This window comes from Coregonus lavaretus, assembly GCF_964263955.1.
Source record: "Coregonus lavaretus genome assembly, contig: HAP1_SCAFFOLD_503, whole genome shotgun sequence".
Lineage (NCBI taxonomy): Eukaryota > Metazoa > Chordata > Actinopteri > Salmoniformes > Salmonidae > Coregonus > Coregonus lavaretus.
The window spans coordinates 151,075-166,861 of NW_028165199.1; the positions used below are offsets into that span (position 1 = coordinate 151,075).

Consider the following 15,787-nt stretch of genomic DNA (forward strand, 5'->3'; position numbering starts at 1 on the left):
TGGTGATCTTAGACTTGTGTGCGGCTGCTCGGCCATGGAAACCCATTTCATGAAGCTCCCGATGAACAGTTATTGTGCTGACGTTGCTTCCAGAGGCAGTTTGGAACTCGTTAGTGAGTGTTGCAACCTAGGACAGATGATTTTTACGCGCTTCTCACTTCAGCACTCTTGTGGTCACGTTCTGTGAGCTTGTGGCTGAGCCATTGTTGCTCCTAGACGTTTCCACTTCACAATAACAGCACTTACAGTTGACCGTGGCAGCTCTAGCAGGGCAGAAATATGACGAATTGACTTGTTGGAAAGGTGGCATCTTATGACGGTGCCACGTTGAAAGTCACTGAGCTCTTCAGTACGGGCCATTCTCCTGCCAATGTTTGTCTATGGAGATTGCAAGACTGTGTGCTTGATTTTATACATCTGTCAACAACGGGTGTGGCTGAAATAGCCGAATCGACTAATTTGAAGGGGTGTCCACATACTTTTGTGTGTGTATAGAGTGTACTTTTACTAAGAGTATTAGTACATTAGTAATTGACTGACCAGGTCTCTCCAAATCTCCCGACAATGCTGTTACTAGGGTCAATTTTAGATTAATGTTTTGCTTTTTCAGCCATTCCAGAACCTGAGACCAGAAACAGGTTACCTAAGGGCAAAACCAGAACAAATGGTCCTCACAACAAAATCTACGATGATTGTATGCCCCAAATATATATTTTGTTGGTGGCAAGAATTCTGTACAATATTTTTAGCTGAAAAGTCTTGAATATTGCGTCGTTTTATATATCGACTCATACACCTTGTGCCATGGAATCGGTATGGCACAGCTGTCAACATCCTGGTCCTCAAATGAAACTGCTATACTTTCCTATTTATGCTATGTTTATTCCTCCGCCAGTTTTGATCCTTTATATTGGGCAGACAGACCAGTTCCCTGCCTCCTCCCACTGCCACCTGCCTCCTCCATTTTGGGGGTAATGCTGTAATCAATTGGTTGTAGTCTTGGATTGAGCAGATCTTCCCATACAATTCCGATAGCTCCATGAAAGACATAACTCCACCATTCCAATGTACAATATAATTTAAAAAACAAAATACCCTTTTCAAACATATTTTCCATAAATACAGGTATTTTATCAAACCAGCACATTTGAGTTCAACCATAATATTGATTGTAATTTTGTTCTATCTTTTCTAGGGGATGAAATTTAAATTGTAACCAGCTCTGCAATGCTTGTTTGAAAAAGAGAGATACTTTGAACAAGGTTTCATTTTCAATTAATGGAAATGAGGCATGGCAGTCTGCACAAAGGCAAAAAGGCCATTTTTAAACAATGGATGAGCTTTTCTTAGTAATCTACTTCAGAACCATTTAGGGTTCAAGTCAAACTTTTGTATAAGTGAAGCTTTCAGAGAGGTTCAGTGCTTTTATATGTAATAATCTCAACCCACCCAGTTCATATCCATTATATAGATAGGCACGCTTTAACTTGTCTGGTTTAGCATCCCAGATAAAGCGAAATATTTTTTGCTCATATGATTTGAAAAACGAATCATCATGAGTAGGCAGCGCCATAAGTAAGTGAGTAAACTGAGATGTGACTAAGGAGTTGATGTTTCATGATGTTCTACTATTTCTAGTAGTTGTCGTATATTATCTCCAATGTATCGTCCATAAAAAAAAAACCTGTCTGATCAGGATGAATAATACCTGGCAAAACCTTTTTAATTCTGAGTGCTATGCATTTTGCTAGTACATTGTGTTTTTTTAGATGGACTGGATCTTTATATTTGCTTGTTTTAATAATAGTGAAATCAGACCACCCTGCTGAGTACCAGACGGACTAATGTTTCTATAGGAGGAGTTAAAACAAGCTAATAATGGAGCTCTGAGTATATAAAAAAGGCTTGATATACCTCTACTGGTCTGCCATCAAGCCCTGGGGTTTGATATCCCTCTACTGGTCTGCCATCAAGCCCTGGGGTTTGATATCCCTCTACTGGTCTGCCATCAAGCCCTGGGGTTTGATATCCCTCTACTGGTCTGCCATCAAGCCCTGGGGTTTTCCAGACTGTAAAGATTTAATAGCCTCTAAAAGTTATTCCTCTGTAATTCGGCATTCGCACTGATCTTTCTGTGCATTTGTGTATTTTTTATTTTTTGGAAATAATTCCTTACAGTAATCGTCATTTAGAGTGTGAGGATGAGACGGAAAAGAAAACATGTTAAAATATTTAGCTTCCCAGTGAATACTGTTAATGGTTAGCTTCCCAGTGAATACTGTTAATGGTTAGCTTCCCAGTGAATACTGTTAATGGTTAGCTTCCCAGTGAATGCTGTTAATGGTTAGCTTCCCAGTGAATACTGTTAATGGTTAGCTTCCCAGTGAATACTGTTAATGGTTATATTCCTAGTGAATACTGTTAATGGTTAGCTTCCCAGTGAATGCTGTTAATGGTTAGCTTCCCAGTGAATACTGTTAATGGTTAGCTTCCCAGTGAATGCTGTTAATGGTTAGCTTCCCAGTGAATACTGTTAATGGTTAGCTTCCCAGTGAATGCTGTTAATGGTTAGCTTCCCAGTGAATACTGTTAATGGTTAGCTTCCCAGTGAATACTGTTAATGGTTATATTCCTAGTGAATACTGTTAATGGTTAGCTTCCCAGTGAATACTGTTAATGGTTTGCCTAATGGGGGAACTTGGTGAGATGATGTTCAGAAAATCCATTTAAGCATTTTGGTGAAAGTATTCCTTTTCTAAATATACGCTTCCTAAGGATATATACGCTTCCTAAGGATATATACGCTTCCTAAGGATATATACGCTTCCTAAGGATATATACGCTTCCTAAGGATATATACGCTTCCTAAGGATATATACGCTTCCTAAGGATATATACGCTTCCTAAGGATATATACGCTTCCTAAGGATATATACGCTTCCTAAGGATATATACGCTTCCTAGCTTCCTAAGGATATATACGCTTCCTAAGGATATATACGCTTCCTAAGGATATATACGCTTCCTAAGGATATATACGCTTCCTAAGGATATATACGCTTCCTAAGGATATATACGCTTCCTAAGGATATATACGCTTCCTAGCTTCCTAAGGATATATACGCTTCCTAAGGATATATACGCTTCCTAAGGATATATACGCTTCCTAAGGATATATACGCTTCCTAAGGATATATACGCTTCCTAAGGATATATACGCTTCCTAAGGATATATACGCTTCCTAAGGATATATACGCTTCCTAAGGATATATACGCTTCCTAAGGATATATACGCTTCCTAAGGATATATACGCTTCCTAGCTTCCTAAGGATATATACGCTTCCTAAGGATATATACGCTTCCTAAGGATATATACGCTTCCTAAGGATATATACGCTTCCTAAGGATATATACGCTTCCTAAGGATATATACGCTTCCTAAGGATATATACGCTTCCTAGCTTCCTAAGGATATATACGCTTCCTAAGGATATATACGCTTCCTAAGGATATATACGCTTCCTAAGGATATATACGCTTCCTAAGGATATATACGCTTCCTAAGGATTAATGTAGAGCAAGTGTGAAAATCACAGCAAAATGTTTGAATCCCCCTTTTTCTCCGAAAATGGGATTCTAAGTGTATCACCTTTTAAAGCAGCGTTACATCCCCATGTTTCCTCCAACCAGTGATATGCCATTACATCCCCATGTTTCCTCCAACCAGTGATATGCCGTTACATCCCCATGTTTCCTCCAACCAGTGATATGCCATTACATCCCCATGTTTCCTCCAACCAGTGATATGCCATTACATCCCCATGTTTCCTCCAACCAGTGATATGCCATTTAGAAGCTCTGAGTCTGTACTTTTATCCAATGTAAAAAACAAAATTTCAAATGTTGGAACATAAGTCTGAAAAGAGATGGGGGTCATATGTGATGTATACAAATGTAAGAATGGTTTGAAATGATTATGTTTTAGTCAATTATTATATCTGTTTGGGCTTCCTTGCGTTCAATTTGCATTCTACAAATTATTTGTAATTATGTACTGGCCCCATGACCATCCATTCAAGAAAAGAAATCGGCCAGCGGCTGATGATCCCTGGGCTACTGAATATAGTCTATTCACATCGCAGTTAAAGTGGCTATGCGCTGTTTCCTTCGGCATGATTCTGGAAGACCAAAGCGAAAGTAATATGAAGTGATGCTTCTTGATAATCATTGATTAAAGTGAGCATTTTTCTCCCAAAAAACCCAATGACTTGCACGAACACTTGGTTTTGTTTAGGCATTTTAATTAGTTTGACATTTGACAATGTGAAACCAACCGGACCAAATAAAAAGAGAGAAACCCTTCTCGTTCTGGTCTCGTTGGAGGACTTACCAATATTGACCTCGTCATCCGTCTCTGCGTCTCCTATACACTCAAACTGGAACTCCTGCAGCGACTGGGAGAACTTCTGGACAGCAGCAGACAGACCTGGAGGAGGAAGAGAGGGTCTGTGAGATATACCGAAAGCTCTATGGGTGTGACTGTTACTGTTAGCGCTCTATAAAGGGGAACGGAGGGAACAGATGGGGGGAGGTGTAACCTCACTCCTTAGCTGAAACGTCTCCTCTATCGTCAACTGGGTAAGAACGTTTCAAGAGGGCGGTCACGTGGGAGGCAGAGGTCTAGTCTTGTTAGCAGGTAGCTTAGTGGTTAAGAGCGTTGTGCCAGTAACCGAAAGGTCGCTGGTTCTAATCCCCGAGCAGACTAGGTGAAAAATCTGTCGATGTGCCCTTAAGCAAGCCACTTAACCCTAATTATAATAATAATAAATAATATAATATGCCATTTAGCAGACGCTTTTATCCAAAGCGACTTACAGTCATGCGTGCATACATTTTTTTTTTTGTGTATGGGTGGTCCCGGGGATCGAACCCACTACCTTAGCGTTACAAGCGCCGTGCTCTACCAGCTGAGCTACAGAGGACCACGATAATTGCTCCTGTAAGTCGCTCTGGATAAGAGCGTCTGCTAAATGACTAAAAATTTAAATGTCTTGGTGGCAGAGGTCTAGTCTTGTATATAGTTTACCATTACAACATGTGTATATATAGTATACCATTACAACATGTATATAGTATACCATTACAACATATATACAGTGGGGGAAAAAAGTATTTAGTCAGCCACCAATTGTGCAAGTTCTCCCACTTAAAAAGATGAGAGAGGCCTGTAATTTTCATCATAGGTACACGTCAACTATGACAGACAAATTGAGAAAAAAAATCACATTGTAGGATTTTTAATGAATTTATTTGCAAATTATGGTGGAAAATAAGTATTTGGTCACCTACAAACAAGCAAGATTTCTGGCTCTCACAGACCTGTAACTTCTTCTTTAAGAGGCTCCTCTGTCCTCCACTCGTTACCTGTATTAATGGCACCTGTTTGAACTTGTTATCAGTATAAAAGACACCTGTCCACAACCTCAAACAGTCACACTCCAAACTCCACTATGGCCAAGACCAAACAGCTGTCAAAGGACACTAGAAACAAAATTGTAGACCTGCACCAGGCTGGGAAGACTGAATCTGCAATAGGTAAGCAGCTTGGTTTGAAGAAATCAACTGTGGGAGCAATTATTAGGAAATGGAAGACATACCAGACCACTGATAATCTCCCTCGATCTGGGGCTCCACGCAAGATCTCACCCCGTGGGGTCAAAATGATCACAAGAACGTTGAGCAAAAATCCCAGAACCACACGGGGGGACCTAGTGAATGACCTGCAGAGAGCTGGGACCAAAGTAACAAAGCCTACCATCAGTAACACACTACACCGCCAGGGACTCAAATCCTGCAGTGCCAGACGTGTCCCCCTGCTTAAGCCAGTACATGTCCAGGCCCGTCTGAAGTTTGCTAGAGTGCATTTGGATGATCCAGAAGAGGATTGGGAGAATGTCATATGGTCAGATGAAACCAAAATATAACTTTTTGGTAAAAACTCAACGCGTTGTGTTTGGAGGACAAAGAATGCTGAGTTGCATCCAAAGAACACCATACCTACTGTGAAGCATGGGGGTGGAAACATCACGATTTGGGGCTGTTTTTCTGCAAAGGGACCAGGACGACTGATCCGTGTAAAGGAAAGAATGAATGGGGCCATGTATCGTGAGATTTTGAGTGAAAACCTCCTTCCATCAGCAAGGGCATTGAAGATGAAACGTGGCTGGGTCTTTCAGCATGACAATGATCCCAAACACACGCCCGGGCAACGAAGGAGTGGCTTCGTAAGATGCATTTCAAGGTCCTGGAGTGGCCTAGCCAGTCTCCAGGTCTCAACCCCATAGAAAATCTTTGGAGGGAGTTGAAAGTCCGTGTTGCCCAGCGACAGCCCCAAAACATCACTGCTCTAGAGGAGATCTGCATGGAGGAATGGGCCAAAATACCAGCAACAGTGTGTGACAACCTTGTGAAGACTTACAGAAAACGTTTGACCTGTGTCATTGCCAACAAAGGGTATATAACAAAGTATTGAGAAACTTTTGTTATTGACCAAATACTTATTTTCCACCATAATTTGCAAATAAATTCATAAAAAATCCTACAATGTGATTTTCTGGATTTTTTTCCTCATTTTGTCTGTCATAGTTGACGTGTACCTATGATGTAAATTACAGGCCTCTCTCATCTTTTTAAGTGGGAGAACTTGCACAATTGGTGGCTGACTAAATACTTTTTTTCCCCACTGTATATATAGTATACCATTATAAAATATATATATATATATAGTATACTATTACAACATATATATATAGTATACCATTACAACATATATATATATATATATATATATATATATATATATATATATATACATATATATATATATATATATATATATATATATGTATATATATATATATATATATATATATATATATATATATATATATATATGTTGTAATGGTATACTATATATATATGTTGTAATAGTATACTATATATATATATATATATATAGTATACCATTACAACATATATATATTAGTATACCATCACAACATGTACAGTGCATTCGGAACGTATTCAGACATTTTGTTACGTTACAGTCTTATTCTAAAATAGTTTAAATTGTTATTTTTCCTCATCAATCTACACACAATACCCCATAATGACAAAGCAAAAACAGGTATTCAGACCCTTTACTCAGTACTTTGTTGAAGCACCTTTGGCAGCGATTACAGCATTGAGTCTTCTTGGGTATGACTCTACAAGCTTGGCACACCTGTATTTGGGGAGTTTCTCCCATTCTTCTCTGCAGATCCTCTCAAGCTCTGTCATGTTGAATGGGGAGCGTCGCTGCACAGCTATTTTCAGGTCTCTCCAGAGATGTTCGATCGGGTTCAAGTCCGGTCTCTGGCTGGGCTATTCAAGGACATTCAGAGACTTGTCCCGAAGCCACTCCTGCATTGTCTTGGCTGTGTGCTTAGGGTCATTGTCCTGTTGGAATGTGAACCTTCGCCCCCAGTCTGAGGTCCTGAGTGCTCTGGAGCAGGTTTTCATCAAGGATCTCTCTGTACTTTGCTCCGTTCATCTTTACCTCGATCCTGACTAGTCTCCCAGCCCCTGCCGCTGAAAAACATCCCCACAGCATGATTCTGCCACCACCATGCTTCACCGTAGGGATGGTGCCAGGTTTCCTCCAGACATGACGCTTGGCATTCAGGCCAAAGAGTTCAATCTTGGTTTCATCAGAACAGAGAATCTTGTTTCTCATGGTCTGAGAGTCCGTCTGGCCACTCTACCATAAAGGCCTGATTGGTGGAGTGCAGCAGAGATGCTTCTTCTTCAGGAAGGTTCTCCCATCTCCACAGAGGAACACTGGAGCTCTGTCAGAGTGACCATCGGGTTCTTGGTCAACTCCCTGGACAAGGCCCTTCTTCCCAGATTGCTCAGTTTGGCCGGGCGGCCAGATCTAGGAAGAGTCTTGGTGTTTCCAAACTTCTTCCATTTAAGAATGATGGAGGCCACTGTGTTCTTGGGGACCTTCAATGCTGCATAAATGTTTGGTACCCCTTCCCCAGATCTGTGCCTCGACACAATCCTGTCTCGGAGCTCTACGGATAATTCCTTCGACCACATGGCTTGGTTTTTGATCTTACATGCACTGTCAACTCTGGAACTTAATAGAGACAGGTGTGTGCCTTTCCAAATCATGTCCAATCAATTGAATTTACCACAGGTGGACTCAAATCAAGTTGTAGAGACATCTCAAGGATGATCAATGGAAACAGGATGCACCTGAGCTTTTGAGACTCATAGCAAAGGTTCTGAATAAATAACTTTTTATTTTATTTTATTTTTTTATATATAAATTAGCAAACATTTATAAGAACCTGTTTTCACTTTGTAATTATGGGGTATTGTGTGTAGATTGATGAGGAAAACAAATTATTTCATCCATTTTAGAATAAGGCTGTAACGTAACAAAATTTGGAAAAGTCAAGGGGTCAGAATACATTAAGAATGCACTGTACATAGTATGCCATCCATCATGGACCAGTTTCCACGGTCCCTGCCGATGAAAAACATCCCCACAGCAATTTTAGTCTCATCTGACCAGAGTACTTTCTTCCATATGTTTGGGGAGTCTCCCACATGCCTTTTGGCGAACACCAAACGTGTTTGCTTATTTTTTTCTTTAAGCAATGGCTTTTTTCTGGCCACTCTTCCGTAAAGCCCAGTTCTGTGGAGTGTACGGCTTAAAGTGGTCCTATGGACAGATACTCCAATCTCCACTGTGGAGCTTTGCAGCTCCTTCAGGGTTATCTTTGGTCTCTTTGTTGCCTCTCTGATTAATGCCCTCCTTGCCTGGTCCGTGAGTTTTGGTGGGCGGCCCTCTCTTGGCAGGTTTGTTGTGGTGTCATATTCTTTCCATTTTTTAATAATGGATTTAATGGTGCTCCGTAGTATGTTCAAAGTTTCAGATATTTTTTTATAACCCAACCCTGATCTGTACTTCTCCACAACTTTGACCCTGACCTGTTTGGAGAGCTCCTTGGTCTTCATGGTGCCGATTGCTTGGTGGTTCCCCTTGCTTAGTGGTGTTGCAGTCTCTGGGGCCTTTCGGAACAGGTGTATATATACTGAGATCATGTGACAGATCATGTGACACTTAGATTGCACACAGGTGGACTTTATTGAACTAATTATGTGACTTCTGAAGGTAATTGGTTGCACCTTATTTAGGGGCTTCATAGCAAAGGGGGTGAATACATATGCACGCACCACTTTTCCGTTATTTATTTTTTGAATTTTTTTAAACAAGTTATTTTTTTCATTTCACTTCACCAATTTGGCCTATTTTGTGTATGTCCATTACATGAAATCCAAATAAAAATCCATTTAAATTACAGGTTGTAATGCAACAAAAGGAATTATAACATGTTCCTAAAACCTGACAGGTTTTGGGTATGAAACATAATACATGGTCAGATTCTGTGACAAGGCTTGTCTTTTAGAAACCGTCTTTCTTGCTATTATATACAGCATGTTAGATGTAACAGGCCAGCCTGTGTGAAATGATCCATACAAATATAATTCAAAGCACCAGCGCTGAGAGCTGATCATCTAGTAATTATCTATAGTACCTGACCTCTCTCAATTATCTTTATCCCAGTTAGCGGAAGATGAGTGTGGGTCTCGGATATTAAAGAGAACATGTATTTAACCCTCTTCAATCAGAGACGCTACTCAGTGTGTGTGTGTGTGTGTGTGTGTGTGTCTGGTGTGTGGTGTGTCTGGTATGTGTGTGTGTGGTGTGTGTGGTGTGTGTGTGTGTGGTGTGTGTGTGTGTGGTTGTGTGTGTCTGGTGTGTGTGTGTGTGTGTGTGTGTGTGGTGTGGTGTGTGTGTGTGTGGTGTGTGTGTGTGTGTGTGGTGTGTGTGTGTGTGTGGTGTGTGTGAGTGTGAGTGTGTGTGTGTGTGTGTGTGTGTGTGTGTGTGTGTGTGGTGTGTGTGTGTGTGTATCCTACCTACTGTATGTTTGAGTGGGCTGGTTGCTGGAGTAGGAGTCTGTTGTTTCCATGGCAACTCAATATAAATGTCTATTGAGTTGGAATTCAATTATTTTTGTTTATTATTTAAGGAGATTGTATTTTCTTACTAAGAATGAACAATAGACCTGAACTTTTAAGTGTAGATCCGACATCAAGGTCAAGCCACTGTGCTAAACAAAGAATTTTCTTGCATTTTTCACGCATTCTCTACTGACAAATGACACACCTGTTGTTCTCTCTCTCTCTCTCTCCCTCTCTCCCCTCTCTCTTTCTCACCCCCTCACTCTCCCCCTCTCTCTCTCTCTCTCTCTCTCTCTCTCTCTCTCGCTCTCTCTCCCCCTCTCTGTCTCACTCTCTCTCCCCTCTCTCTCCCCCCCCTCTCTCCCCCTCTCTCTCTCTCGCTCTCTCTCCCCAACTGTCTCTTTATTTCTCCGTCTCTCCCCCTCTCTCTCCCTCTCCCCCTCTCTCTCTCTCTCTCTCCCCAACTCTCTCTTTATTTCTCCGTCTCTCCCCCTCTCTCTCGTCTCTCTCCCCCCTCTCTCTCCACCCCGTCTATCTCCCACTCTCTCTCTACCCCTCTCTCTCTCTCTCTCTCTCTCTCTCTCTGTCTCTCTCTCTCTCTCCCACTCTCTCTCTACCCCTCTCTCTCTCTCTCTCTCCCCTCTCTCTCTCTCTCTCTCTCTCTCTCTCTCTCTCTCTCTCCCCTCTCTCTCTCCCCCTCTCTCTCTCCCTCTCTCTCTCTCCCTCCCCCCTCTCTCTCTCTCTCTCTCCCCCTCTCTCTCTCCCTCTCTCTCTCTCCCTCCCCCCTCTCTCTCCACCCTCTCTCTCTCCCCTCTCTCTCTCCCACTCTCCCCCCCCCTCTCTCTCTCTCCCCCTCTCTATCTCTCTTGCTCCCCTCTCTCTCTCCCTCCCCCCCCTCTCTCTCTCCTCCTCTCTCCCTCTCGCTCTCTCTTTCTCTCTCTCTCTCTCTGACAGTCATTCTTCAGTTCAAAGTATTTCTGGACTTGAAAAGACTCTGTTATTGGAAGTAAGTGGGATAACTGCACACATTAAAGAGAAAATGTTGAAACTGAAATTGCTGAACTTCTAATGCTCCTGAGAACATGATGGGGAACTATTGTGGGAAAGTTTTGTGTTGTTGAACAAATTGCAGTTGTATAATTGATATGTTTCTGAGCTCAATAGCAATCACAATTACGTTTTTAGAAGGCTTTGCTGAAAATGTTCCTAGTTAGCTTTAGATACAGTGAAAATATAATCTCCCAGTGTCCAAATAAACTAGACAGCTCATATTCCACTTCCAGTCAGTGAGTCATCCATGTTATCAACTTGCAGCAGGATATGCTCATTCTGATATCCAATCTGTGCCAATTACTAAATTAAAGAAAATAAACATTCCATGAACTGACTGTGGCTTCTATTTATTTCAGAAACATTTGGCTGATCATTTAATGGTATTTATGTATCTTATCCAATTCTGTTTATATTTTATAATATTAAAGGATTTATTCTCAAACAATATTTGACTACATTTGTGGATTCATTGGATGTATAAACCGACTGCTGGATTTCCAATATAAAGAGAATAGAAAATGATGATTGTGTGTGAAAGGCATATACAGTGGGGAAAAAAAGTATTTAGTCAGCCACCAATTGTGCAAGTTCTCCCACTTAAAAAGATGAGAGAGGCCTGTAATTTTCATCATAGGTACACGTCAACTATGACAGACAAAATCAGAAAAAAAAATCCAGAAAATCACATTGTAGGATTTTTAATGAATTTATTTGCAAATTATGATGGAAAATAAGTATTTGGTCAATAACAAAAGTTTCTCAATACTTTGTTATATACCCTTTGTTGGCAATGACACAGGTCAAACGTTTTCTGTAAGTCTTCACAAGGTTTTCACACACTGTTGCTAGGGTATTTTGGCCCATTCCTCCATGCAGATCTCCTCTAGAGCAGTGATGTTTTGGGGCTGTCGCTGGGCAAAACAGACTTTCAACTCCCTCCAAACATTTTCTATGGGGTTGAGATCTGGAGACTGGCTAGCCCACTCCAGGACCTTGAAATGCTTCTTACGAAGCCACTCCTTCGTTGCCCGGGCGGTATGTTTGGGATCATTGTCATGCTGAAAGACCCAGCCACGTTTCATCTTCAATGCCCTTGCTGATGGAAGGAGGTTTTCACTCAAAATCTCACGATACATGGCCCCATTCATTCTTTCCTTTACACGGATCAGTCGTCCTGGTCCCTTTGCAGAAAAACAGCCCCAAAGCATGATGTTTCCACCCCCATGCTTCACAGTAGGTATGGTGTTCTTTGGATGCAACTCAGCATTCTTTGTCCTCCAAACACGACGAGTTGAGTTTTTACCAAAAAGTTATATTTTGGTTTCATCTGACCATATGACATTCTCCCAATCCTCTTCTGGATCATCCAAATGCACTCTAGAAAACTTCAGACGGGCCTGGACATGTACTGGCTTAAGCAGGGGGACACATCTGGCACTGCAGGATTTGAGTCCCTGGCGGCGTAGTGTGTTACTGATGGTAGTTACTTTGGTCCCAGCTCTCTGCAGGTCATTCACTAGGTCCCCCCGTGTGGTTCTGGGATTTTTGCTCACCGTTCTTGTGATCGTTTTGACCCCACGGGGTGAGATCTTGCGTGGAGCCCCAGATCGAGGGAGATTATCAGTGGTCTTGTATGTCTTCCATTTCCAAATAATTGCTCCCACAGTTGATTTCTTCAAACCAATCTGCTTACCTATTGCAGATTCAGTCTTCCCAGCCTGGTGCAGGTCTACAATTTTGTTTCTAGTGTCCTTTGACAGCTGTTTGGTCTTGGCCATAGTGGAGTTTGGAGTGTGACTGTTTGAGGTTGTGGACAGGTGTCTTTTATACTGATAACAAGTTCAAACAGGTGCCATTAATACAGGTAACGAGTGGAGGACAGAGGAGCCTCTTAAAGAAGAAGTTACAGGTCTGTGAGAGCCAGAAATCTTGCTTGTTTGTAGGTGACCAAATACTTATTTTCCACCATAATTTGCAAATAAATTCATTAAAAATCCTACAATGTGATTTTCTGGAAAAAAAAATCTCAATTTGTCTGTCATAGTTGACGTGTACCTATGATGAAAATTACAGGCCTCTCTCATCTTTTTAAGTGGGAGAACTTGCACAATTGGTGGCTGACTAAATACTTTTTTTCCCCACTGTATATATATAGTACCAGTAAAAAGTTTGGACACACCTACTCATTCAAGGGTTTTTCTTTATTTTTTACTATTTTCTACATTGTAGAATAATAGTGAAGACATCAAAACTATGAAATAACACATATGGAATCATGTAGTAACCAAAAAAGTGTTAAACAAATCAAAATATATTTTATATTTGAGATTCTTCAAATAGCCACCCTTTGCCTTGATGACAGCTTTGCACACTCTTGGCATTCTCTCAACCAGCTTCATGAGGTAGTCATCTGGAATGAATTTCAATTAACAGGTGTGCCTTCTTAAAAGTTAATTTGTGGAATTTCTTTCCTTCTTAATGTGTTTGAGCCAATTTTTGGTTACTACATGATTCCATATGTGTTATTTCATAATTTTGATGTCTTCACTATTATTCTACAATGTAGAAAATAGTAAAAAATAAAGAAAAACCCTTGAATTAGTAGGTGTGTCCAAACTTTTGACTTGTACTGTATATATACAGTGCATTCTGAAAGTATTCAGACCCCTTGACTTTTTTCCCCAGATCTGTTCCTCGACACAATCCTGTCTCGGAGCTCTACGGACAATTCCTTTGACCTCATGGCTTGGTTTTTTGCTCTGACATGCACTGTCAACTGTTGGACCTTATATAGACAGCTGTGTGCCTTTCCAAATCATGTCCAATCAATTGAATTTACCACAGGTGGACTCAAATGAAGTTGTACCACAGGTGGACTCAAATCAATGAAAACATGATACACCTAAGCTCAATTTCGAGTCTCATAGCAAAGGGTCTGAATATGTAAATAAGGTATTTCTGTTTTTTTGTTTTGCTAAAATGTCTAAAAACCTGTTTTCTCCTTGTCATTATAGGGTATTGTTTGTAGAATGCTATAGACTATATACTTTTTTTAGACAATGCCCGTTTTCATTACTTGCTAGTAAATAAATAAATGGTCTTCTTTTGAAAAAGGTTGGATGTGTCTGACTATTCATTCATTATTCAACAGCAGTTGACAAGGTGGTTCTGAGGCCTATAGTTCTGAAATGTTGTGTCAAATGGACAATGCACCGGTCCTCTCCAACTGGGCATGGTATAGTTTGATACAGAATATGTTCTTAATTTTAATTCATAGACTAATCTTCGCTGATCCTGGCAGTTATACCGCCCTTGGCGAGACAAAACATTGCCGCCATCCTATCCCCGCAGAGTAGAATACTAGCCTAGGCTAGTATCAGGCTAGGTAAATTGCCGCCATCCTATTAGCCTAGGCTAGTATCAGGCTAGGTAAATTGCCGCCATCCTATTAGCCTAGGCTAGTATAAGGCTAGGTAAATTGCCGCCATCCTATTAGCCTAGGCTAGTATCAGGCTAGGTAAATTGCCGCCATCCTATTAGCCTAGGCTAGTATCAGGCTAGGTAAATTGCCGCCATCCTATTAGCCTAGGCTAGTATAAGGCTAGGTAAATTGCCGCCATCCTATTAGCCTAGGCTAGTATAAGGCTAGGTAAATTGCCGCCATCCTATTAGCCTAGGCTAGTATCAGGCTAGGTAAATTGCCGCCATCCTATTAGCCTAGGCTAGTATAAGGCTAGGTAAATTGCCGCCATCCTATTAGCCTAGGCTAGTATCAGGCTAGGTAAATTGCCGCCATCCTATTAGCCTAGGCTAGTATCAGGCTAGGTAAATTGCCGCCATCCTATTAGCCTAGGCTAGTATCAGGCTAGGTAAATTGCCGCCATCCTATTAGCCTAGGCTAGTATCAGGCTAGGTAAATTGCCGCCATCCTATTAGCCTAGGCTAGTATCAGGCTAGGTAAATTGCCGCCATCCTATTAGCCTAGGCTAGTATCAGGCTAGGTAAATTGCCGCCATCCTATTAGCCTAGGCTAGTATCAGGCTAGGTAAATTGCCGCCATCCTATTAGCCTAGGCTAGTATCAGGCTAGGTAAATTGCCGCCATCCTATTAGCCTAGGCTAGTATCAGGCTAGGTAAATTGCCGCCATCCTATTAGCCTAGGCTAGTATCAGGCTAGGTAAATTGCCGCCATCCTATTAGCCTAGGCTAGTATCAGGCTAGGTAAATTGCCGCCATCCTATTAGCCTAGGCTAGTATAAGGCTAGGTAAATTGCCACCATCCTATTAGCCTAGGCTAGTATAAGGCTAGGTAAATTGCCGCCATCCTATTAGCCTAGGCTAGTATCAGGCTAGGTAAATTGCCGCCATCCTATTAGCCTAGGCTAGTATCAGGCTAGGTAAATTGCCGCCATCCTATTAGCCTAGGCTAGTATCAGGCTAGGTAAATTGGCGCCATCCTATTAGCCTAGGCTAGTATCAGGCTAGGTAAATTGCCGCCATCCTATTAGCCTAGGCTAGTATAAGGCTAGGTAAATTGCCGCCATCCTATTAGCCTAGGCTAGTATCAGGCTAGGTAAATTGCCGCCATCCTATTAGCCTAGGCTAGTATCAGGCTAGGTAAATTGCCGCCATCCTATTAGCCTAGGCTAGTATCAGGC

At 41.4% G+C, this 15,787-nt stretch overlaps 1 protein-coding gene across 1 annotated transcript in view; it reads right to left on the minus strand.

Moving 5' to 3' along the window:
- LOC311116164 (rho GTPase-activating protein 42-like) overlaps positions 1-15,787 on the minus strand; it is a 173,717-nt gene that overhangs the window by 129,397 nt on the left and 28,533 nt on the right. Inside the window, exon 2 of the mRNA XM_084191286.1 lies at positions 4,361-4,488. Within this exon, the coding sequence (XP_084047412.1) occupies positions 4,361-4,488 (128 nt within the window). The remainder of the gene's footprint in view (positions 1-4,360; positions 4,489-15,787) is intronic.